The sequence below is a fragment of the Chiloscyllium punctatum genome, chromosome 1 (genome assembly GCF_047496795.1).
Source record: "Chiloscyllium punctatum isolate Juve2018m chromosome 1, sChiPun1.3, whole genome shotgun sequence".
Taxonomy (NCBI): domain Eukaryota; kingdom Metazoa; phylum Chordata; class Chondrichthyes; order Orectolobiformes; family Hemiscylliidae; genus Chiloscyllium; species Chiloscyllium punctatum.
The window spans coordinates 105960386-105987514 of record NC_092739.1 but is presented as its reverse complement, the minus strand read 5'-3'; the positions used below and the strand labels follow the sequence as shown (position 1 = coordinate 105987514).

General features: G+C 42.4%; 1 protein-coding gene across 2 annotated transcripts in view; it reads right to left on the bottom strand.

Moving 5' to 3' along the window:
* fancg (FA complementation group G) overlaps window positions 1-27129 on the bottom strand; it is a 68569-nt gene that overhangs the window by 33838 nt on the left and 7602 nt on the right. Inside the window, exons 2-7 of one of the 2 annotated variants that reach the window (XM_072571704.1) lie at window positions 25428-25512; window positions 18475-18603; window positions 17559-17749; window positions 7839-7998; window positions 5964-6094; window positions 1750-1896 (exon numbers count right to left, since the gene is read on the bottom strand). In XM_072571704.1, the coding sequence (XP_072427805.1) occupies window positions 1750-1896; window positions 5964-6094; window positions 7839-7998; window positions 17559-17749; window positions 18475-18603; window positions 25428-25512 (843 nt within the window). The remainder of the gene's footprint in view (window positions 1-1749; window positions 1897-5963; window positions 6095-7838; window positions 7999-17558; window positions 17750-18474; window positions 18604-25427; window positions 25513-27129) is intronic. The other variant, XM_072571710.1, reaches the window with a different exon arrangement.

Below are 27129 nucleotides of genomic sequence, written 5' to 3'. Positions count from 1 at the left end.
CGGTCCCAGCACTGATCGCCGCGGTACCCCACAGGTCACTGCCTGCCATTCCGAAATGGAGCCGTTTATCACTACTCTTTGTTTCCTGTCAGCCAACCAACTTTCAATCCAAGTTAGTACTTTGCCCCCAATACCATGCACCCTAATTTGCTCACTAACCTCCTATGTGGGACTTTATCAAAAGCTTTCTGGAAGTCCAGGTACACTACATCTACTGGATCTCCCTCGTCCATCTTCAGAGTTACATCCTCAAAAATTCCAGAAGATTAGTCAAGCATGATTTCCCCTTCATCAATCCATGCTGACTCTGACCTATCCTGTTACTACGATCCAAATGTGTCATAATTTCATCCTTTATCATAGACTCCAGCATCTTTCCCACCACTGAGGTCAGACTAACTGGTCTATAATTTCCTGCTTTCTCTCTCCCACCTTTCTTAGAAAGTGGCACAATATTAGGCACCCTCCAATCCGCAGGAACTGATCCCGAATCTATCGAACTCTGGAAAATAATCACCAACGCAGCAACGCTTTCTCAAGCCACCTCCTTCAGGACCTTGGGATGTCGACCATCAGGCCCCGGGGACTATCAACCTTCAGACCTAACAGTCTCAGTTATCCCCACAATATCGTATCTGCCAATTTCCAAGAGTCTCAAGCTCATCCATCTTATTTCTAATGCTTTGTGCATTCATATATAGTATTTTTAATTTGTTACTGCTCTCACCCTTCCCTTCAACTCCTATTTCACTCAACCTTACAGCATGATCCCTTTTTGAGTATTCTGCCTCATTGATACAGTTGTCTTTCTTGACTTCCCTTGTTCTAACTTTCCCTTCAATTTCCTTCTTAAACATCCAGTTTGTCCCCCCCACCCCCGTTATTTCTCTTTATGTCTTCTCTCTCTCAAACCAACGTCTATTTTTGTTTCGCTTTCTGATTTGACATAGAATTCAAAACTCCAGCTCTAACACTTCCTGTTTCAAACAATGTGCTGTTCATTATTCACTCTTCAATCTTATTTGAGTTCAATCCAAGGACAATGGGTCTAGGTCACTGGCTCGGTCAGTGTTTAGTGCTGTGCCTAATTGCCCTGAGGGCTGTTATGAGTCAACTACATTGCTGTAGATCTGGAGACGTATGTAGGCTACACTAGATAAGAACAGCAGATTTCCTTCCCCAAAGATAGGTTTACATGACAATGGTTAAATGACTAGATTTTAATTTCAAATGTTTATCGTATTCAAATTTCACTCTGTCATAGTGGGATGCAAACGTATGTCCTAAAGGCATTAGCCAGAGTTCTGCATTAATAATCCAACGACATCACCACTACATAACCACCTCCCCTGCTAGCTAATGGGATACACACAGTTGCTTGCTCTGCTCATCAAAGATCCTCGCTGATTTGTAGAGGATGTGATAGTTGGTTGATAGTAACCTCTTGTATAAAAACCCATAAAAATCTAAGTACAGGTGTACTGGATGGTTGGTGCCTTTTGTTTGCCACTGAATACAAAATCTGGTTTTAATCCAAATCCAACCTTTGAGCTAGTCACTAGCATACAGAAAACAGATCAATATTTGTCTGTACTGGACAAACAGATGGTCATCAGCATTGTTGCACCTTCAAGAGCAAATCAGATCAGTGCATAACCAGATGCAAAGCATGAATCAACTGGAAACAATTGTGGCCCAGAGAGTAAAGTTCTGTAAATTAACAGAGTTAAAAATGTAATTGGAACTCACCACTGAGAGATGGTTAAGAGCCTCAAGCTCAGCATCGACCATTTCCAGCTGTCGGTACACCATGGCAGCATGATACAGAGCAGAAAGGCACTGAATGTCTGCTTGCAGAGCCCACCTGAAATACTGCAAGGCTGTTTGTGGTCTGTCCTAAAACAGATACGTTCAAAAAAATCAGAATTTAAATGTAGGGGTAATATGTATAAAATCTTATCCTTACATTTAAGTCAAAATCCAATTACATTCAACAAATTCTTATAGATTTTAAAAATTTACAAAACATTTTGACAGGACTCTGCATTTTAGTTAGGATGAATGCTTTCTTCACCTTTAAAAATTACAGATTGCAGCTTAAATTGAATTTAATTTTGGTCCTCCTAGCAAATTGAAGGCAATCTTTTATCAATGATGTCACTCACAATTACAGATGTGTACCTACAGAGAGTTTCAGAATGGAATCATGCAAATGGTGTGGTCTACAACACTCATCTCAGGTTCTCTATATACACAGTTTCAAAAGTATAAATGGCTATGACCAAGATTCTGGTCCTAGTTATAATGCCAAAGTGTCAGAGACACCTTTTCATATCTTTAGCTACCAGCTCTTTAGGCATCAAAATGATTTGCTTGTTTGAAGACTCATTTTTAAATTTTCCGCCCACTACATTATGATAGTTGTTGCATTTCCTTTAAGAAATGAGATATCTGAACCTTGAGTATTCCTGTTCCTCCATACTCTTCTACTAAAGAAGCTTTTTTTAAAAAAAATTCTGAGATCTGATTGCTTTGGCAATTTAAATTGCTGAGAACATCAATGTGGCCACTATTGCCTGGAAACTGAAAGAGCTAATTGTATGTATATTGGCAATGGGAGACATGATCCAATTACAGGAACTGCTGTTTAATAGTAGGCTGATATGTAAACAAAACTAGAACAAGTTCTCTTTTTTGAACTACATTCTCAGATTAATTTTGCGCTTTTCATATCTTCCTCCACTTTTTAAACACTATACAATTCAGATATTGCTAAAAAGAGACACAAAGTTTTTGTCTTACACTCAACAGGACTAAAACGCATGGAAAGAACAATTCATGCAGCCTCAGAGGGTACTCACTGATAACACAGTGGCTGGCAAGAACATGTAGCCAGGACTATGAACTCCCTTAGTTAACTGATTAAATTTAACCAGTGAAGTGAATTCTGACTGCTCAGGGCATCACCATGTGGATGCAGCAACTCAAGTTATCTCCATAGCGCTTTCCTCAGCGAAAAAGGTGTAATAAGTGAATAAATTATTTTTGCCGACAAAATCAGGACCCAAAGTGTGAATAAAAGCAGCATCTAACATATACAAGTCACACTGCAAGCCTAACAATCGTCTTAAATTGGTTTCTGCTGCAATTTTTAGTGCAGCTGGAATTACTAAGTCAGTGTTGCGAAATGTAAATAGCAGAGTCATATCTAATGTAGGATCCTAGTTACTGGATTTTGTGACTACAGGCAGGTTGCACCTGGTCAACACACCTCCCAGTGTAGAAAGTCAAATTGGGAAGGTGGTGTTTCCTACAGTCTACCAGTCGATACATCCCCAACAGTACACTGCTGCTGAAACACACATATTACTTGTCTATGTAGCAGATGGTACTTCCTTTTAACTCAAAAGGCAGCATCTAGTTAGTGGAGAATACTATTTGGGTGTTTACTGCAGCAGTGTGAAACAGTCAGCTTCACCTGCTACTTTATTTTTTGAAACACCTTCCCTTTCCAGGGTAATATGGAAGTACTGGGCACGTTGAGGTTGTGGTTATAAGTTTGCGCGCTGAGCTGGTAGCTCTTTCCTCGCATGTTTCGTCACAATGCTAGGTAACATCATCAGTGAGCCTCAGTTGACACGCTGGTATGCTGTCCCGCTTTCTATTTATGTGTCTTGGTCTGTTGTGGTGGGTGATATCATTTCCAGTTCTCCTTCTCAGAGGTTGAAAAATGGAGAAAATTGACATGTTTATTCATGGTGATCTGGTTTGATTGCCAGGCCTCTAGGAATTCCCATGCATGTCTCTGTATAGCCTGTCCTAGGAAAATGTGTTGTCCCAGTCAAAGTGGTGTCCTTCTTTGTCTGTATGTAAGGATATTAGTGATAGCTGGTCGTGTCTTTTGGTGGCTAGTTAGTGCTCATGTATCCTGGTGGCTAGTTTACTGCCTGTCTGTCCAATGTAATGTAGTGTTTGTTGCAATCCTCGCAGGGTATTTTGTACATGACATTTGATTTGCTGATTGTTGGTTTAGGGTCCTTTAGGTTCATCAGTAGCTGTTCAGTGTATTGGTACGTTTGTAGGCCACCATGATGCTAGAGGAGTAGTCTGGTAGTCACCTCAGAAATGCCTTTGATGTATGGCAGTGTGACTAGAGACTCTGGGCACATTGGGTCTTCTTGTTTGGGTATGTTGAATAAGAATCAGCAAATTGTGTTTATCGGGTACCTATTGTTCTTGAATACAATGTATAAGTATTTTTCTCCTGCCGCTCATAGTTCCTGGGTGCTATGTGTTGTGGCCCATTTAAATAATACCCTGATGCAACTCCGTTTGTGGGTGTTGGAATGATTACTCCTGTAGTTGAGCATCTGATCTGTTGGTGTTACTTTCCTGTAGATGCTAGGTTGCAATTCTCCATTGACTGTTTGTTCCACTGCGACATGTAAGAAGGGGAGTCAGTTGTTGGTTTTCTTCCTCTTTGGTGAAATTTATACCAGTAAGGATACTGTAGGTATCTTCTATTTTGTTCTGTTTCATGATGACAAAGATGTCGTTCACATAGCAGACCCAAAGTTTGGGTTGGATGGTAGCAAGGGCTATTCATCCTAGTCTCTGCATCACTGCTACTGTTAAGAATCCTGATATTGGTGAACCATGGGTGTCCTGTTGATTTGTTTGCAGGTCTTGCCTTTGAAGGTGAAGTGGGTAGTAAGGCACAGATCTCCTAGCTTGAGGATGCTGTCCTTGCTGGGCACCTTATCAGGGTCAAAGTGGCAACTTTAGGTTTGTGTATGTACAGCAAATACACGGTAGCCATTATCACCAAAGATAATTTCCATGCACCCTATCTCAGCAGAAAGCTTGCAATGATGAACTGATTGTTAGGGCTCTCTCTATTCATGAGGTTACAGACAAGGTTCATCTTGGAGTGAGTGCAACTGCAGGATTCCAAATTACTATTCAATTTAGATTTGAGGTAGATTGTAGTCGAAAACAAAACTACAGATTTCTCAACTAACAGGTTAAGAAAAAGGAGCTGGTTTGACTGCTCTATTTCAAAACGTGAGCGTGAGTGCAACAAATTCGAAAATACAGCTCCAGATTCAAATATAGCAAATGTGTCACCTACCAATTGGAAATACACAAGGTGTAAGAGGTTAGTGATCATTCAGTTAAAGTAACACTTTTCATGGAACCAGGTAAAGATATTTGCAAGAGTCAGGTCTAGAAGATCCAACTGCAACACCATCTGTTTGGACACTCATGGTATTGTTGAAAGTGAATTGAATCTTGAGAGTTGCTAAGTTTATGAATTTTATTGAAAACAGATTCAGATACCTGTAGCATTGAGATTGATGTTTTCACTAGGTTGCCATATAATGACAATGTCTTCGAATGATACATTGATAACCTATTCAGTAATGTAGAAAGAGCACCTAGACATACCATTGCTATTGATGATATTTTTAAAAGTGATGGAATCTTTCATCATGAAAATGGAAAATCAATTAAAACAGTTTGCAACAGATCACTCAACCATTTGGTCAGTTCATGTTGTACGAAGCCAGTGTATAAATGGAAATCGCTTCAGTGTGTCTTGGACAGCCCTCACAAGCAGTGAGCCATGAGGAATAGACCTATCGCACAGATAATCAGAAAGATAACTAACCCTACCCAGGCGCAATAAACACTTCTGCAACTTGTCCTTGAATGTGGCTGTGCAGTCACGTGCACCAGTGGGCTCGATAGATATGAACTTGGACTAGGTATTGAGGACAGCGCTCATTTGGTCAACACATTTATGTTAAGAATGACCATTCCAGTCCCTTTGTCAGGCTTTCAGAAATATATTCAGGGTTGCCTTCAGCTCACAGAGCACTACTAGACATTTGCATTTCATCTGAAAATCTACCAAGCTGTTAGGTATCTCACAATGCAATTCAGTTATTGACTTTCAGTACCATTTGGGCTGAACAGTGACCAATCAGAGTATAGATCTCTGCCAGAATTCTCTTCGAGCAGAGTCCCTCAGCTGCTTGCTCCAAAATGTCAACAGCTTCTCGGTAATTACCTTCTTCCATTCTACAAAACCCTATGGACACAAGAAAGAAACAGTATTTATGACTCGATTTGTCTGGCTGCAAAGATTTCATTGATGAAACAAATAGCAAAATGCTTGCTCTCAAATTTTGCAGAAAAAATCATCTATGTTGGTGGTACAGCCATTAAATTACAAGTTAAAATGAAAAAGGAAAAATGTATTTTTTATACTTGAGAAAGGGCACCTGCAGCTCAACATAGAGGACAATATAAACAAAATAATTAAACAAATTCCTCAATTCAAAACTTCTCAAAAGAACTCTGCCGATGAGTCAACTAAAGGTGAATAACATTAAAGACTAAGAACCCAGTTATGATTAAAAACGGTTTACAGACAAGACCAATATGGACTAAACTGAAATTTACTAATAGTCAGGCAGACCATATTAAAACAAGGGCCAGGACTCAACCCTTCAAGACCAAAAGGTACAGATAAACAGTTAATGCTTTTTTCCCACCCTCTCTTTCCTTTGTCATTTTTAAAAAAAAACACATTAGGATAGCAAAGAAATAGAACAAAGGTGAAAAGTTATTGAGGCAGCTGGCCTTTGTATACATATTACTGTTTATATATTCTTATGTATCTGCTGTACTTGTCCACTTCCTGCAATTCTATGTAGGTGTGGCAGTTTGGGATATTTCTGAGGTATGCCTAAGAAGTAAATTTTTCATTTCACATGCAAGCTACTGTTTAAGGGATCATAAAATGATGCCTTTTGATGAATTTATCAGTGCATTATTAAATGTGTTAAAACAATTAACTCAGAATAATTGGCCTGTGGTGAAACTAGCAGGTGATAATATATATTGTTTATTTAGTGGACTAGAAAACAACTTCTTAAAAAATGCAAAATGTAATCCAATTTTGCGAATATTTTAAGAAAGTAATTGAATGCTATTGCAAAGCACTTGCATTTCAAAGAAATAAAGTTTGTTGAACCGTTATGTTGAAGAAAAGTAAACAATCTGTCATCTCAAAGCCAACCAAAACCCACTCCAGAGTCTTGAGCATGTAATCTAGGCTGACATTCCAACAGTATTCTCAAAAGTGCTGCCTTTCAGATCCATTGTTAAGCAGAGACCCTAGCTTGTGTATGCAGAAGTATATACAACAAGCTTTGAGAGAAATCAAAGAGATGTAGTGGCCAATGCACTGATCCATCATCCAACTTTACCAAATTATTTGCCATTTGTCACACTTGACACCAAATGGCTACCTGACTTTCCACCTCTGTGGCTGTGAAGTGCTTTAAGATCTCACTAGAAGTGCAATACAGATTAAAGTTGTTTCTTCTTACAGTGAAGGATAATAGTACAGCACCACATTGCTTATGCCTATAGTCATTCAAAATCCTCTGAGATTTCAATTTATGCTGTCTCACACCAGGAGTGGGCAGAGAGAGAAAAAAGATGTCTACATTAGGCATTGCAGAATACTATGGCCAAAAGACGGAGAAGAATCCTGTTTTATGATATAGAAAGCAAAAAAAGCATGGTTTAATATTAGATGAGAAAGAGAACATTCAAAATGGTGGAGAAATGGACCCAAACGTCCGTGCTGTTTCTCAATTGGTGGCTGCAGTATACCAGCATATATCTTGCAAAGTGTCATAGAGAGAATGATTTATTCATGTGATTCATTACAACAAAGTAAAGGATTTGCACACACAAAATATATTACTAGTCACACAGCAACTCAAGTTCATACTTAGGTCCATAATTCGTTAGATTGATACCTCGAATAAACATCGCACAGGTATAAATCAATTCTCCAAGACTGCTGAGACTCAGTACCAACATAAGATCACTTCCATTTCGATCTTTTAAGAGGTCACCAGATTTGATCCATTGCCACCAGTTACCAGAACCTGTATTCAAACCAGAGCCTGACGAATCCTGAAAATAAACAGCAGAGGTAACTTAACAATTGTTGTTCTTTCTTAAATTTGTGAAGACTTACAGCATACTTATTCTGCAGCAAACAGACATGCTGCTTTCACCAATTATATTATATATTTCAGTAAAAGCTGAAATGGCAGGGGTTTCTGGGAGGCAAAGCAGGAATTTGTTCCAAGGAAGAAGCAGCATACTAAAGGGAGGATGAGGTAACCATGACTGACAAAGGAAGTCAGGGACATCATAAAAGCAAAAGAATAAGCATACAATGTGGTGAAGATTAGTACGAAGCCAGAGGATTAGAAAGCCTTTAAAAACCAGCAGAGGATAACTGAAAAACAAATGGGGGGAGACGATGAACATGAGTGTAAGCTAGATAGTAATATAATACAAGATTCCAAGACTCTTTCTCAATATATAAAAAGGTAAAAGAGAGGCAAGAGTGAAAATTGGACCATTGCAAAGAAGGCTGAACTAATAGTAATGGAAAACAAAGAAGTGGCTAAGAAACTGAATGGGTACTTTGCATCAGTTTTCACAATGGAAGACACCAGCAGCACACCAGAATTCCCAGAAGGTGAAGGGGCAGAGATGAGTGTAGTGGCCAGCACTAAAGGAAAAGGTGCTAGGGAATCTGAAAGGTCTGAAGGTGGATAAATCATCCAGATGGACTACACAATGGGTCTGAAACAAACAGCAGAGGCGATTGCAGAGGCACTGTGGAGATCTTTCAGGGACCACTTGAGTCAGGGAGGCTTCCCGAGGACTGGAAAATGGCTAAAGTAACATACCTGTTAAAGAAGTGAAGGTAGCAGAAGACTGGAAACCATAAGCCAGTTAGTCTGACCTCGATCGTTGCTAAGATTTGAGAGTCCATTATTAAAGATGAGATTGCGGAGCACGTGGAAGTTGCATGGTACAATCGGGCTTAGTCAACGAGGCTTCATCAAAGGGAAGTCATGCCTGACAAACCTGCGAGAATTCTTTGAGGATGTAACAAAGAAGTTACATAAAGGAGACTCAGTAGATGTGATTAATTTGGATTTCCAGATGGTCTTTGACAAGGTGCCGCATAGGAGGCAGATAGATAAGAGCAAATGGAGTTATGGACAAGGATAGAGGATAAGAGCTGAAAATGTGTTGCTGGAAAAGCGCAGCAGGTCAGGCAGCATCCAAGGAGCAGGAGAAGCGACATTTCGGGCATGAGCTCATGCCTGAAACGTCGATTCTCCTGCTCCTTGGATGCTGCCTGACCTGCTGCGCTTTTCCAGCAACACATTTTCTGCTCTGATCTCCAGCGTCTGCAGTCCTCACTTTCTCATAAAGATTAGAGGTTATGCAAATTGGCAGAACACAGAATGGGCATCAAGGGGTCTTTTTCAGGATGGAAACTGATAACTAGTAGAATTCCACAGGGGACAGTGTTGGGACTACAATGATTCATGTTATATATTAATGATCTAGACAAAGGAACTGAGGGCGTTGTTGCTAAGTTTGCAGATGACACAAAGATAGGTGGAGGGATTGGTAGTGTTGAGAATTGGGGAGGCTGCAGAAGGACTTGGACAGGCGAGGAGTGTGGGCAAAGAAGTGGCAGGCAGAATACAATGTGAGAAAGTGAGGTGATGTTGGTTGGAATATCAGAGGCGTAAACTATTTTCTAAATGGCTAATGGCTTCGGAAATCTTAAGCACACAAGGAGTTGGGAGTTGTAGTTCAGGAGTCTCTTATGGTGAACCATAGGTTTGTTTGGCAGTTAGGAAGGCAAATGCAACATTAGCATTCATTTCAAGAGGACTACAATTCTAGAACAGCAATGTACTGCCAAGGCTGTAGAAGGCTCTGGTCAGACGCACCTGTAATATTGCAGCAGAGTAAGATGCACCAGCTAGAGCTCCTCTGCTCCACCTTTTTTCCTTTTTGCTTCCCCCCCTCCCCACCTCACCCCTCCCCCCTCCCTAACCCCTTACCCCTCCCTCCCTCCCCCCGCCCCCGCCCCCACCTCACTTCAGCATTAGGGGAATGGAGGAGCTGGCGACATGCAGGGGAAGTGGTCCTGGAGCAGCGGCTTACAGAATGGAAGCGGTCCTGGAACTTACATTGGAGCAACTGAGAGCTAGTACAGAGTGGACGAGAGGCTTGGAGACAAGCAGGGACTACTGTTGAACTGGGGTCTGGCACAGGTGGTCGGGTCTGGCACAGGTGGTCAGACAATGTGGGGAAGCCCTTGTGCTCAGCTGCTGCAATGTAATAAAGGTAAAAACAATGACTGCAGATGCTGAAAACCAAATACTGGATTAGTGATGCTGGAAGAGCACAGCAGTTCAGGCAGCATCCAACGAGCAGCGAAATCGACGTTTCGGGCTGAAGGGCTTTTGCCCGAAACGTCGATTTCGCTGCTCGTTGGATGCTGCCTGAACTGCTGTGGCTCTTCCAGCACCACTAATCCAGTATGCTGCAATGTAATGTCTATCCTTTGACGAGGTCTTATTTCTAATTTATTCTTTCAATACTGTAAAAGTAATGCAACTACTTTTCTTTTTATTGATCTTTTGTATCTAAGATTTGTACCTAGGCACTTATACCTAAGATGGCGCCATAAGAGGTGAGATTTCAAAACTTTTCACTGTACTCCTGCATTTCTGTACAGAATACACATGACAAATAATCTATTCTATCATATCAAAGAAAGGATGTACTGGCCTTCGAGGAGATTTGCAAGATCCTGAAGATACAAAGTTTGTCATGAGGAGCAGTTGAGGACTCTAGGTTTAGAAGGATGAGGCAAGATCAGGTTGAAACTTAGAGAGGCCTAGATAGGGTGGACATAGAGAAGATCTTTCCACTAGTAGGAGAGACTAGAACCCGAAGGCACAGTCTAAGAGTGAAGGGACAATCCTTTAAAACTGAGATACAGAGGAACATCTTCAGCTAGAGGGAAGTCAATCTGAGGAACTCTATTACAGAGGGCTGAGGAGGCCAAGTGATTGAATGTATTTAAGACAGAGATAGACAGGTTCTTGATTAGTAAGGGGATCGAGAATTACAGAGAGAAGTCAGGAGAATGGGACTGAGAAACATATCAGCCATGATCAAATGGTGGAGCAGACATGATAGGCCGAATGACCTAATTCTGTTCCAAATCTTATCGTCTACAAGTAAAATTGCCATAGTCCTACCAAACTATAGACCGGCTCTCCCATTAGAGAGGGATGACTGGTGGTGGTTTAAGCCTGAGTGTCACCACATCCCAAGCAAAGGGAGAGTCCTTTAGTCACCTCAGTCACATCAAAACTAACTCACTATTGGCATTACTCTGTATCAGAAGCCGGCTGTCCAGCCAACTGAGCTAATTGATTATAGAATAGCCTTCCAAAATAGAGTACAATGCACGCTGAACAGAAAGCAGGTAGGTTTTACTTGCACATCCACTAATATCATTTATTGTATCCGTTGCTCCCGATGCGGTCTCCTCCACATTGGGGAGACTGGGTGCCTCCTTGCAGAGCACTTTTGGGAACATCTCCGGGACACCCGCACCAATCAACCACACCACCCCGTGGCCCAACATTTCAACTCTCCCTCCCACTCTGCCGAGGACATGGAGGTCCTGGGCCTCCTTCACCGCCGCTCCCTCACCACCAGACGCCTGGAGGAAGAACGCCTCATCTTCCGCCTCAGAACACTTCAACCCCAGGGCATCAATGTGGACTTCAACAGCTTCCTCATTTCCCCTTCCCCCACCTCACCCTAGTTCCAAACTTCCAGCTCAGCACTGTCCCCATGACTTGTCCGGACTTGTCCTACCTGCCTATCTTCTTTTCCACCTATCCACTCCACCCTCTCCTCCTTGACCTATCATCTTCATCCCCTCCCTCCCCCACTCACCCATTGTACTCTATGCTACTTTCTCCCTACCCCCACCCTCCTCTAGCTTATCTCTCCACGCTTCAGGCTCACTGCCTTTATTCCTGAAGGGCTTTTGCCCAAAACGTCGATTTCGAAGCTACTTGGATGCTGCCTGAACTGCTGTGCTCTTCCAGCACCACTAATCCAGAATCTGAACAGAAAGCAGCCAGCACCAGTAGCAAAATGTTGAATTTGGCGGGATCAGAAAAGGAGATTTGATTTAGTGTCACAGTGAAAGGATTTGTTTGCGAGCAGTACAAGCAAATCATAGTAAGCAATGACATACAGATCGTAGGGTGAGACATAAAAAGCTTGGATAGAGTGAGGACTAGAGGTTACACGACACAGTACACGAGGCAAGATCACATTAACAAGATCAGCATTATTTGATGTGAGAGTCCATTCATCAGTCTAACAGCAGGGAAGAAGCTGTTCTTGAACCTGCTGGTTGTGTGCATTCAAGCTTCTGTATCTTCTGCCTGATGGAAGAGGTTTAGGAGAGCATTACCAGGGATGGGAGGGGTCTTTGATCTTGGCAGCCTTTCCACAGCAACGAGAAGTGTAAATGAAGTCCATGGATGGGAGGCTGGCTTCCATGATTATCTGGGCTGTGCACCACCACCTTCTGTAGTTTTACGGTCCTGGGCAGAGCAGTTGCCATTCCAAGCTGTTATGCACCCAGACAGTATGCTTTCAGTGATGCACCTGTCGACATTAGTGAGGGTCCTTATGAACATGCCAAATTTCCTAAGCCACCTTTTTGACCATCGCACTGATGTGGGCAATCCAGGACAGATTGTCTGTTATCGTTACTCTTTGGAACTTGACGCTGTCCACTCTCTCAACCTCCGCTCCATTGATATAGATGCGGGCACGTTCTCCTCCTTTCTTTGTGAAAAGATTGATCAGTTCGTCAGTTTTGCCAACGTTGAAAGGTTGCTTTCATTGCACCACATCACCAAGCCCTCGATCTCCTTTGTGTACTCTGACTTATTGTTGTTGGAAAAGCTGTCCGACTATGGTGGGGTCATCAGCAAACTTGGAGATAGCACTTAGTCAGAAATTGGCTACAAAGTCATGGGTGTACAGGGAGTATAGTAGGAGGCTGAGGAGATCCTGGGGGGGGGGGGGGGGGGGGGCTCCAGTGTTGAGTGTTGTTGTGGAGGAGGTGCAGTTGTCTATCTTCACCGATTGTGGTCTGTTGGTAAGGAAGCTGAGGATCCAGTTGCAGAAGTCGGAACTAAGACCTAAGTGTCTGAGTTTTGAGATCAGTCTGGTGGAGATAATGGTGTTGAAAGCGGAGCTGTAGTTGATCAGGTGTCCTGGTTGTCCAAATGTTCCAGGGATGAATGCAGGGCTAGGGAAATGGCACCCACTCTGGACCTGCTACAAATTGTAGGGGATCAAGGCAGGCTGGGACACTAGAGATGATGTGGGCCATGACCAGCCTCTCGAAGCACTTCATGATTATGGAGGTCAGAGCGACTGGGCAGTACTCATTAAAGCACATTGCATGTACTTTCTTTGGTACTGGGATGACAGTGGTCTTCTTGAAGCAGGTGGGGACTTTGGCTTGTAGAAAGGAGAGATTGAAGAATACTCTGCCACCTGGTCCGCACAGGATCTGAATGCTCGGCCAGGAACTCTGCCAAGGCTCGGTTTTCTTGGGTCAACTCCCAGCAAGACAGATCTGATGTCTGCAGTGGTGACCGTAGGGAACAGGTGCATCCAGGGTTTGCGGAGGCAGGGGACACCGTAAGCCGGCATTCTGCTCAAAAGTGAGCATAGAAAGCATTGAGCACATCAGGAAGGATTATCTTGCTCTGCTTCACTGTGTATCCCATTACATTGTTTAGGCAGCGGGTATCCATATGATTGGTTTGAGCCTCTAATTTGGTCTCGAGCAGCCTCTTGCATCTCTGATGGCTTTGCCGAGGTCATATCTGGGTTTTCTGTATAGGTCTGTATAGGACTTGAATGCTGCATGCTGGTCTTCGGCAGGGAATGGATTTTCCAGTTCATCCAAGAGTTTTCAGTTCGGGTACACCCAGATTGACTTCTTTCATACACAGTCCTCCATGCATTTGCTGACGAAGTCCTTGATGGTAGTGGCGTATTGACCCAGGTTTTTTGTCTAGTACTTGAACACGGTTCACTCCACCAATTCCAACAAGTCCTGGAGATGGTCTTCCACTGCCTCAGACCCATATTGTATATTTTCCTGTGAAGGATCCTCCAGTTTCAGCTTCGACTTGTCAGCCAGTGTGGGGGGTTGTGTGTGTGTGTGTGTGTGTGTGTGTGTGTGTGTGTGTGTGTGTGTGTGTGTGTGTGTGTGTGTGTGTCGTGTGTGTGTGCGCGCGTGTGCGTGTGCGCACATGGTGGAGGACCTCCACTAGAATGATGTTGAAACTGAGTTACTTCGATTAATTTTCAGCTGAGCCTGTGAAATGCATATCATTTTGTGAAACAGTACTGAGCGAAATTGTGTTAACCCGTTCAAGAGATAGAAATTCAAGAACAAAATTGATGCTTATGGCAGGTGTCACGTAGTAAATACAGTTCAGAAGCAAACTAAATATAGAGGTCAGAAACAGAAGCAGGCCATTCAATATGATCACGGCTAACTTTCTTTCTCAATATCGCTTGATGGCTTTAATATCTAAGAAAAAAAATCTTTCTTGAACATACTCAACAACCCACAGCCTTGTGAGACAGCAAATTCCACCTTCTCAGTATTAAACAGTTTACTCCATATCCGGAGACTCCTGGTTCGAAACTCCCTAACCATGGATAGCATCCTCATTCCATCCATCCTGTCTAGAGTTTTAGATGTTTCAAGCAGATCCCCTCTCATTCTTTTAACCTATAATGAACACATGGTAAATCAAACCAATCTCTCCCCACGTCATCCCTAGTGTCAGACTCATGAACTTTGCTCTGCAGCAAATATCTTCTGTGAGGTAAGCAAACAAAAATTGTACACAATACTTCAGGTATGGTTTGACCTGAACTGCGTAACTGCAGTAAAATATCCCCATTTCTAAACTCAAATCTCCTTGCCATCTGCCTTCTTAAACATTTGCTGCACCTGCCTACTTTCATTGACTGGGTGTACAAAGACACCCAGATCCTTTTGTAGGTCTACATTTCCCAATAAAGCACCATTTACATCATCCTATATCTTCCTATTTTTCACACTGAAGTGTACAACTTCACCTTTAGTCATATTATGTTCCAGCTATTGTGTTTTCCTACTCACCCAACTTGTCCAGGTCTTCCAAGCTTCGTTGCATCCTCCTCACAACTCTCAATTCCATCCAGTTTTGTTTCAGCAAACTTGAAATTATTGCATTTGTTCCTTCATCCAAATGAATAGCTAGGGCCCAAGCGCTGATCCCTGCAGAACATCACTAGTCACTGTCTACCTCCAAAAGGAGACTGACTTATGCCCACACTCCAGTCCTTTAGGTTAAACCACCACCAGTTATCTCTCTCTCTAACAACAGAGTGGCCCCATGGTCCAGTAGAACTATAGCGACTGTACTGTCTCTGGTCTGCCAATATATTACCCCAATCCCACATGGTTTAACTGTGCCCATCAACCTCTTACATGGGACTTCATCAAAAGTCTTCTAAAAACCCAAATATACGACATCCACTGGTTCTCCCTTATGTTTTTAACAGTTACATCATCAATGCAGAGAAATGCAACATGATTAACTGGTTTTTCCAACCAAAGTGTAAGACAATATAAATAAGGATACAATTCTAAAAGGGATGCAGGAGCAGATGGACCTGTCTGTATAAGTGCACAGATCTATGAAGGTGGCAAGACAGGTGGAAAGAGCAGCTAGTAAAGCATACAGAATTTTCGGTTTCATTAATGGGACCTAGACTACAAGAACAAGGAGGTGATGTTGAACTTGTACAGAATACATGTTAGACCTCAGTTGGAGTACCGAGTACAGTTGGAGGCAAGATTAAAGCAAAGGTGTGAATGCATTGGGCAGACTGCTGGATGGCTGGTTTGTAATGCAGAGTAATGTCAACTTTGGGGGTCAATTTTCATACCAGCTGAGGTGACCATGAAATTGGCAAGATGGGTGGAAAGAGCAGTTAACAGAGCAGTGTTCTCAGCAAACATCCTTAACCTCTCGATTCACTTAGGCATGGTAACATTCAGGTTAAACCACCAGCAGTCATAGATACCTCTCTCTAATGAGACAGCAGATCAATGGTCCAGCAGTACTATAGCAACTTTACTGTCCAAAACTATTAATAATATTAATACTGCCAAAATATTTCACATTAAACATAAAGAAAGAAATATTTCCCAGTATCATAACACACTTCTGTTATCTGGAATCAAAATACCAGTTTTCCAATAAATCATTTGCCTTCTCTTCAACAGTATAAACAAACAGATCAGGATAGTAATGCTCAAACACAAGGAACACAATAAAACAACTGCAGCTGCACATTAGCTATTTCTAGTGAGTGAAAAGAACCACTTTACAGAGGCACTGTACTGGCATCAAAGTATTTCCTTAATGGAAATCAAAAGAGCTGGCGATACTCAGATGCAAAGTGTTTTGCTCGATACATACATACATACATACATCCATCAATGGAGCTTGCTGTAGACATTTGGGTTCAATGGAGTCAGCGATGATGTGTTAAAGAGTCTGTTCAAAGTTCAGCACAGCAACAACAAAAGTCCCATTTGTTCTGGACCACACCATTACATCCCCTACATCTGTTCCATTTAGAGATTAGATTTCCCTCCAGTGTGGAAACAGGCCCTTCGACCCAACAAGTCCACACTGACCCTCCGAAGAGTAACCGACCCAGACCCATTTCCCCCTGACTAATGCACCTAACACAAAAGCATGGCCAATTCACCTGGCCTGCGGGAGGAAACTGGAGCACCTGAAGGAAACGCACACAGATACCAGGAGAATGTACAAACTCTACACAGACAGTCACTCAAGGCTGGAATTGAACCCGGGTCCTTGACACTGTGCAGCTGAGCCACCATGCTGCCCATTTAACAACAGATGAAATTATGTTCTGCTTGATTTGAAAACTTTCATTTCATACTAAGCAAAATTTGCAAAGTACTGTCTTGCCGTACTGGGATAGTGTGGTAGAAACTAAGCCCTGTTATTCTCAGAGTCAGGACATTTTGAAGGAATTGAAGGAAAATGTTTTTCATCCAGAGGGTGGTGGGAATCTGAAATGCACTACCTGGGAGAGTAATTAAGATGGTAAACCTCATGACATTTTCAAAGTAATTGGGCCAAGTGGTGGAAAGTGGGACTAGTGTAGACTTGGAGTAGTTTTTATTGGTGCAAACTCGATGGGCTGATGCATCTCTTGTGTACTGTATGATGTGATGGTTCCAAGTGTCCTTTACTTCTTTTCAGGAGGCACAGAGCAAGTGGCTCACAGATTACACTGTCAGCAACATTCATCTGCTCATTTACCTCAGCACGGGGTGAGAACGGGAAACTTTATTACTTTGGACAAGCCATTTGCTAAAATAACTTGTCAGTGTAGCTTGTGTGCAAGTCCTTCCCAGGATAAAATATGCAGAATAGTCCTGGAGCACAACAATCAACAATTTATCCACAACTACCTTGCACACTTACTCTGTCTCTTAGTATGTGGAGGACAGCATCAATCTTCTCTAGTTGATTGCAAACCAGCCACAGGACACATTGCAAACAGATCAGTTGATCAACTGCCTGAATAAAAGTTGGGTCATGGATGCTCTGAGATATCATTTCCCATAATTTTGTGATGTCCGGTTCATCAAAATGTCCATCATAAGCTTCTAATCCTGTTTTCCAAAAAGAAAAACACCAAGCAACTTAAAAAGTATTAATAAGAATGGTTTTTTTCTTGATATAAATTTTACTTATTTATTATTAAACATTTGGATCAGGAAGACGACAAAGAAACTAGACCATTTAAAGGAATCACACCAATTTTTAAAAGAGAACACCAAGAGGAAACATTCTCCATTCACTAGTCACAGATACTACACAGAAGAGCAAGCAGTTAAGATGCTCTCTTTGCAAAGAGTAAGAAAAGTGATGAGCAAGTCACTTTGCTGCTCTCATGCACCTTGGAAAGGCTGTCTCAAGGCCTCTAGCAGATGTCAGCTGCAGCACTGTGCTTGCACTCTCACTTCAGTTCAGGAAGTTTTGCAGGTTCAAGTCCCACACCCGAGATTTCAGCTCATTACCTAGGCTAACACTTCAGTGTAGCAGAGACGAATGCTGCACTGACAAAGATTGTGTCTTGAATGAGAAATTAAATTGAGCCCACTCTCTCTATTGGGTGGAAGAGATTTTTTTAAAAATTCACTTCTCAAAGTAATCACCTCGACATTTATTTCATTACTTTTTGCAATTTGGTTGCCACATTTCCCTAAAAGTACACCAGTAATTGGCTATAGTAATACGAAAAATCCTGAAGTTGTGAATGCTGAACACAAATATAAACAAAGTGGTTATAGCAAACCATGCCCAATTCACCTGACAAATATAGTTTAAAACTCACCTCGGACAAGTCCCTCATACAACAAGGAGTTAACACTTTGACTGGTGTTAGACAAACTGAGACTTAGAACAACTGTATTGTACAGAATAGTCAGTTCCAAGGGAATGCTGGATACAGTTGGTGGCAGACCTACAGAAGGACCATAAAGAATTAGTTATGGACTCCAATGAAAGGAAAGATTACCCAACTGATGGGCCACCCTACACTGCAACATTTACCCATTGTATTGACAATGAAGGACAACACATGACTCAACAAATATTGTACCACTGGACCAAGTTCTGACTTCAAATGGTTGCACAGAGAAGACATCAACAGGTTAATTACTTCAAAGAGGATGAGAAATACACAAATCAATTAGAGTCACACTTCCCAATCAGTTTATCATCTGTGATCAAAGAATTTTAAAAACGTCTTTTCAAGGATGAAGTTACCATGTACCTAAGTAGAATTACCCATCACGGATCCCAAAAGGAACTATTGTGACAATTCTTTTGTGAGAGAACATGTTTTTGGTATAGTTTCTTAAACAGCACATTTTAAATCCAGTTAAGCAGAAGGCCATCGTAGACCTCAAAATATGGAATAAGACAGGACTATTTAGTGATACCACAACAAAGGCACCCCAAAGCAGTACTGAATTTCACACCCAGCCTGAAGGAGAGAAAATGGATCTAAAACCAGTGTTTTAAATGTAAAAAGGGCAATTACGAGGACACAAAGACAGAGCTAGCTAAAACAATTTGGGAAATTAAGTTAACAGATCTGGATATAAAGTTTGCCCGCTGAGCTACAAGGTTCATTTCCAGACATTTTGCCACCATACCCGGTAACTTCATCAGTGAGCCTCCGGTGAAGCACTTGTGTTAGTGACCCACTTTGTGCTTAGGTTTCTTTGGGTTGGTGGTGTCATTTCCCTATGGTGATGTCATTTCCCATGACGCCAAGAGGTCTGAGTAGTCTGGCCATCATTTCTGAGATGTCTTTGATGTAGAGGAGAGTGGCTAGGATTTCTCGACATGTTTTGTCTGCTTGTTTGGGCTTGCTGCTGAGAAAAAAACAAAATCTGTGGACTGTGTTCATTGGGTACCTGTTCTTTTTTAATATGCTGTATAGATAGTTTTCGCTGGAAACAATGGCCAGACTACTCAGACAACTTGGCATCATGGTAGCCCACAAACCCACGAACACGCTAAAACAGCAGCTAATAAACTTGAAAGACCCCATACAGACAGCAAGCAAAACCAATGTCATTTACAAAATAGCTTGCAAGAACTACAACAAACACTACTTTGGACAAACAGGCAGAAAACCAGCCACCAGGATATGTGAACATCAACGAGCTACCAGAAGACATGAGCCACTCTCACTAGTATCCTTATATCCTCACTAGTATCCAGATGAGGAAGGACACCATTTCGACTGGGACGACACATCCATCCTAGGACAAGCCAAGCAGAGACATGCACGAGAACTCCTAGAAGCATGGCATTCTGACTTGGATCCCATTTACCACCCCCTGAGAAAAAGCATCAGAAAATGACATCACCAAAGGAATTGACACCACCAACCCAAGGAAACCTAAACACATAAATAGAAAGCGGGTCACTAATACCAGTGCTTCAGAGGCTCACTGATGATATTACCGAGTATGGTGACGAAACGTCTGAAAATGAGCCATCCAGCTTTGCGAGTAAACTTATATCCAGAACCTCAACCTGAGCTACAAATCTTCTCAAAACTCGCTAAGTTAACAGATGTTGCGATAGGTGTGCAGTGGCAGACATTTAAGCGAATAACATATCACAATCAGAAAAGATAAAGTACAGTGAAATAGAAGGATTCTAAGAAGGATGCACCAGCTGTAGTTAACAAAAAGTTCAAGAAAGTATAAAACTGAAAGAAAAAGTGTAAAAATCCACGAAGAGTAGTGGCACATCAGAAGATTGGACAGTATAAAACATCAAAGCATGACTAAAATAATAATAAGGAGAAATTAGACTAGGAGAGGAAAAGAGAAAGATGGCTAGGTATGTATAAAACAAATAAGAGATTCAATATGTATGTAAAATGAAAAAGAAAATAACTGAGCATCTGGAGAGTGAATCTGGGAATTAGTAATCCAAAGTAAGGAAATGATAGATGAATTGAACAGAAATTACCTGCCCGTTTTCCCTGTACAGGATACAAACAACATCACAGAAATTATTGAGAATCAAGAGGTGAAAGGGGGGAGGAATTCAATGACAATCATTTGGAAAAAATTACCAAGAAAATTGTTAGAAATATAAATCTGATAACTGCCCAAGTCTTGAAGGGCTTCATCGTAGGATGTTAAAAGAAGTGGCTGTTCAGATACTAGATGTATTGGGTTTAAACGTTCCAGAATTCCCTAGATTCTGGAACGGTCCCACTTACAGGCAGCTGCTGTCAAGCCAAACAAAGTTTCTGCCTATTGCACAAATGAGTAATATCACATATCAATTTCAGTGTTGGCATGATGTCAAGTTAATACATAAGAAAGTTGATATCTCTGGTAATTCTATTGCAGATGCCATAACTCATAACTTCCTAATAAATCTAGATGTTTTATTTGATTTGATTTGTAATTTTGCTGTAATATTGGTTCTCTTGTGTTTTGCTGCTATACTGTAAGGTTTTCCAGAATTTAGAGGCTAAAATTCAGGATTCCTGCGTTTTTCCAATTTTCAAGCATGGTTCCCACTTTTTGTGGCTTAAAGTTACATCTCACAAAAATGTCCCTATTATAGCAGAGCTGCTCAACATTTACCCACTCTTAATTACTGAGTCCATAATGTCCTGATCTCTTGATTCCAAGTTGCAAATTTTGGTTCAGTTCGTTCCTTTTATCTAGCCGTGCTTGAAGTATCTGCATGATTTGGCAATGATGCCAATGTGATCTGTAAATCATTTTTTTAAACACTCGCCCTTTCTGGTTTGTACAGGGGAACTTTTACTTTTGACTGACACAATCTCGGATGTCTGTTTACCAACAAACTGAACTCAGACTGGGGATCACTCCCTCATGATGTAGACTGTAGCTGCTATGGATTCCTTCTGTTTCAGCTCATCTTTTAGTAGGTTTAAAATGTTATGTTTGGTTCTTTAAAGTATTCTCCAATGTCAATTGCCACTGTGAGATTTGCTTCTCTGGGGTTCATTTGATTTTCAGGTCTATTCACAGCACTGCTCATTATGCTATATGAACAGGCAGGTCGATCTTCAGATCACCACGTTCTGTGGTGAAGCTTAAGAAAATCTTGGAATCACTGCCACCGATCACCACATGGCTTGGTGAGGCAAAACACCATACTGCATGCACAACCAAAACTTTCGAGGTAAATGTTTTTCCAAGGTCTGCTTGACCTGGTGTATGATGTAGAGATGTTGGTGATGGACTGGGGTGGACAAAGTCAGAAGTCACACCGGGGGGTTATACTCCTACAGGTTTATTTGAAATCACAAACTTTTGGAGCGCTGTTTCTTCGTCAGGTGAACTTCTGACTTGATCTGCTGGAGATGAGGATAGCAAGCTTCTGGATTAACTAGTAGTCTCTTGAAGTAAACATGACACAGTTTCTTGCATCTCTGCAATTATTACATGCTACAGGATATGGTATACATTCTGTTGGGAGGACCTGGTCTTTGGTTGGAGTCTTGCAAGATCTTTAGTTAGTCTACACACTAATCTTCATGATATCACCATATCATAGCCCTCAATCAATATTAAACCTTTCAGACCAATATGCAACATTTTTCAGCCCCTACCACAAAATCTGTTCTCTGCCAACTAAGTAGAGCGTGTGATGCTGGAAAAGCACAGCAGGTCAGGCTGCATCCAAGTAGCAGGAGAATCGACGTTTCGGGCATAAGCCCTTCCTCAGGAATGAGGCTTATGGGTCGGGGCTGAGAGATAAATGGGAAAGCGGTAGGTGGATGAAGATGAGGGAGAAGGTGAAAGGTGGTGGTGGGTGGAGGGGGGGGGGGGGGGGGAGAGGTGACGGACAGGTCCGGAGGGTGGTGCCAGCTTGGAGGTTTGAGACTGGGATAATGTGGGGAAGGGGAAAAGAGGAAGCTGTTGAAATCCACATTTATCCGTGTGGTTGCAGGGTCCCAAGGTGGAATTTGAGGCATTCCTCCTCCAGGTGATGGGTGGTAACAGTTTGGCGGTGGAGAAGACCCAGGACCTGCATGTCCTTGATGGAGTGGGAGGGGGAGTTGAAATGTTCAGCCAGAGTGGTGGGGTTGGTGGGTGCGGGTGTCCAGGAGATGTTCTCTGAAACGATCCACAAGAAGGCACCCTACCTCCCCGATGTAGAGGAGACCATACCACGTGCAACGGATGCAGTAGATGACAATGGTAGAGGTACAGGTAAATTTTTGACGGATGTGAAAGGGTCCCTTGGGGCCTTGGATGGTGGTGAGGGGGAGTGGTGTGGACGCAAGTTTTGCACTTCCTATGGTAACAGGGGAAGGTGCCCAGAGTGGGGTGTGGGCTGGTGGGAGGCATGAACCTGATGAGGGAGCCACAGAGGGAATGGCCTTTTCAGAACGCTGATGGGGATGGGGAAGGAAATGTATCTTTAGTGGTGGGGTCTGTTTGGAGGTGGCAGAAGTGGCAGAGGATGATGCATTGTATGTGGAGGTTGGTGGGGTGGAAGGTGAGTACTTGGGGGGGGGGGGGGGGGGGGGGGATCTGTCCTTGTTGCGATGTGGTGTGTAAAATGGAAGAGATGCTCTGGATGGCATAGTCAATCACGTGGGAAGGGAAGTTGTGATTTTGGAAGAAGGAAGCCATCTGGGACTTTCTGAGATGGAATTGGTCAACCTGGGAACAGATTTGGCAGAGGCACAGGAATTGAGAATAAGGGATGGCATTTTTTTAAAGGAGTGGGAGGTGGTGTAGTCTAGGTAGCTGTGGGAGTCAATGGGCTTATAGTATATGTCTGTGGTTAGTCAGTCACTAAAGACGACGATGAGAAAGGTTCAGGAAGGGGAAGGTTTCCGCGATGGTCCAAATGAATTTATGGTCGGGTTGGAAGGGGAGGGAACCAGAGACAGTGATGGAGAGGTCCAGGAAGGGAGGGTGCCAGAGATGGTGTTGGAGATCCTGGTTCTCTCCTTCTACCCCACCAACCTCCATTCCATCTGTGACTCCTTCGTAAGGCTCACACACCCTCCTCTCACGCCCCAACAACAGCCCACATCCCACTCCAGGCACCTTTCCCTGCCACTGCAGCAAGTGAAAAACCTGCACTCACAGCCCTCCCTCACCTCCATTCAAGGCCCCAAGGAATCCTTCCACATCCATCAGAAATTTTCCTGTACCTCTACCAACATCATCTACTACATGCATTGCACCCAGTGTGGTCTCCTCTACATCAGGGAGACAGGATGTCTTCTTGTGGATCGTTTCAGTAAACATCTCTGGGACACCTGCACCCACCAACCCCACCACCCCATGGTTGAACATTTCAACTCCCCCTCCCACTTTGTCAAGGACATGCAGGTCCTGGGCGTCCTCCACCGCCAAACCGTTACCACCCAAAACCTGGAGGAGGAACGCTTCATATTCCACCTTGGGACCCTGTAGCCACACGGGATAAATGTGGATTTCAACAGCTTCCTCATTTCCCCTCCCCCCACATTATCCCAATCTCAAGCCTCAAACTTGTTACCACACTCTGGACCTGTCCGTCACTCCTCCCTCTGACCTATCACTGTCTCCCTCACCTTCATCCATCTATCGCTTTCTCAGCTACCTTTCCCCAAACCATATCCCCTCCCATTTATCTCTCAGCCCCGACCCTCAAGCCTCATTTCCGAAGGGCTTATGCCCGAAACGTCGATTCTCCTGCTCCTCGGATGCTGCCTGACCTGCTGTGCTTTTCCAGCACCACACTCTCAACTCTGATCCCAGCATCTGCAGTCCTCACGTCTCTACCAACTGACATGAATCTCACTCCCTGGCAACTGTTCAAGGCAGAATTGTATTGCTATATTTTAACCTCAAAGTGAGTTTTAACTACAGAGCTAGCCATCACTGAGATGGCTACCCACGTCCCAAGTCCTTATTCTTTCTCTAAATCTTTCTGCCTCTACCTTGCTTTCCTTATTTAGGACAATTCTTAAAACCTACCCTGAGAAAGTGTACCAGCTATGAGCAGACAGGGAAAGAGTTAAGTTTTGACTTTGGCGAAACAAACTTTCAGCTAAGCGTGACTCAGATCAGATAAGAACTTGCAGTAAACAATGAGGTGCTGGAGGCAAGGGTAGGGGGTTAACAAGGTGGAAAAGCATTCATTATGTAAAGCCAATTAACAAGATGGCGAAGCATTCATTATGTAAAGTCAGTTCAGGTGAAAAGTATTCATTATGTGAAGCCAGTTAACAAGGTTAAAAACATTCATTGTCTAACAGCAGATGGCTTAATCTTTACTATTGACACTCACTGATTATAATAGCCACCCGATCAATATGTATGTTGCCTTATCTGGATGCTCCTCCCTGTAAGTGACTATTTAATTCATTAAGAAACTGCTGTTCAAGAGATGACCAAGAACTCATGTCTCTATGTACATGGGCGATCATTCTCTCTCCCTCCAGAGCCCAGAAAAAAGATGAAGGAGATAAAGCCATGCTGTTTTTCTAAGTGTTTTAGTTCAACTAATATGGGGATAGGGGAAACAGGAGGACAGCCCTATTGACCAAGTCATAGAGATGTACAGCATAGGCTCAGACTTAAGTTCCGGTTTAAAATGTTACTTTGCAGCACTTTGTAATCAAATAACACAATAAAGTAGTTATATAAATTCAAGTTGTTATGTAGTAAGTTATGTACCTTTCCGTAAGATGGCTGGATACAAATACTATAAATGATAATACAATCAGACAAGCTACAATGAGGGTAGCATCAATAAATCCATCAATACCTTGGATTTTCTCCAGTAGTTTGCTGAAAGAAACATGACTCTGTCGCACAATTTCTCTCCGATTTACAGCATGGACAGAAATATTCTGGTTGGAGACAGAGAGAAAAGTGGCATTGTACAGAATTAACCCAGTGTAGAGAGACAAGGTAAAAGTTATTGCGTATAAACGATATTGGTACGTTCGTGTGGATGACCTTAACCATTAAACCAAATTTTTTTTTAAAAAGCTGAATTTTTTCTACAAGTTCTTAAATAATTCATAGAACAATATTGCACCAGGATGCTGCATGTATTCTGTTCTTGATTTCATTTTTCTTCACACGGGTGTCTACGATTTTTTTTATATTACCAACAGTCACCTTTCACAAACTGATCCCAAAGGAAAAAATCGTACATTCGGTCAATATTACTTATTTTAAATGCAAACTTTCTCCATGTTACAAAGCTGCAGAAACCTGCAAAATAAAAGTGACTTGGGAGCACTTGTGCATGAAACACAGAAAACTAGCACACAGATTCAGCAGGTAATTAGGAAGGCTAATGGAATGTTGGCTGTTATTTCAAGGGGGTTGGAGTATAAGAGTAGGGAAGTCTTAGCGCAAGGTACTGGTGAGACCACATCTAGAGTGCTGAGAATAGTTTGGTCTTCTTGCGAAAGATATCATTTCGGTGCAGGTTAATTCAGAGAAGGTTCTCTGGGATAATCCCTGGTATGGGGGGATTGTCTTAATAGCAAGTTAAACAAACTAGAATTCTATTCATTGGAATTTAAAAGAATGGGAGATGTTCTTATTGAAACATAGGATTCTTAATAGGCTTAACAGTAATGCTGAGAGGAAGTTTCCCCTCACGGGAAGTTTAGGATTTGAGGGCATAGTCTCAGAATTAAGGGATGCCAATTAATACTGAGGTGAGGAACAATTTCTTCTCTCGGAGAGTTGAGTGTCTGTAGAACTCCTTGCCATAGAGCTGTGCGGGCAGAATCTGTGTGTATATTTAAGGCCGAGGTAAACTCTTGATCAATATGGGGAAATCAAGAGTTATGGGGAAAGGAAGGAAAGTGGACATGAGGAATGTTGGATTAGCCAAGATCTTATTTAATGGTGGAGCAGGCTCGAGGGGCTAAACAGCCTACTTCCCATGGTTTTATTATCATAACATTATATGTAGTAGAACATTATACACTGGTGAGATGAAAGCTTTCATCCTCGATTTCCCACAGTGCCGTTAGCCATTTATGAATGGTACCAACCTTTCATTCTTATAACCTGTACACAAACTTATTGCTTCACCATTGGCGACTGTGCTTCAAACTGCCCAGGCTAGGATTCCTTGTGCCTTTAAGACCTCTTTTAAAGATTTACTATAATTGGCTTAGGATTCCAGATTAAATTTAAATTCCACTAGCTGATGCACATTTTTTATTCACTCACGGGAGGTGGAAGTTGCTGGTTGGCCAGGGTTTATTACATATCCCCAGTTGCCTTTAAGAAGGTGCATTCTTGAACCACGGCACTCCACGTGCTCCAGATTGACCCACCATGCCGTTAGGATGGGAATTCCAAGGCTTTTGTCCCAACGACGCAACAGGAACAGATGGTGACTAGCTTGGAGGGGAACCTGCAGGTGGTGTTCTTATATATTTACTGTCCTTCTCTTTCCCATTTAGAAGGTGCTGTCTCAGGAGCTTAGGTGAATTTCT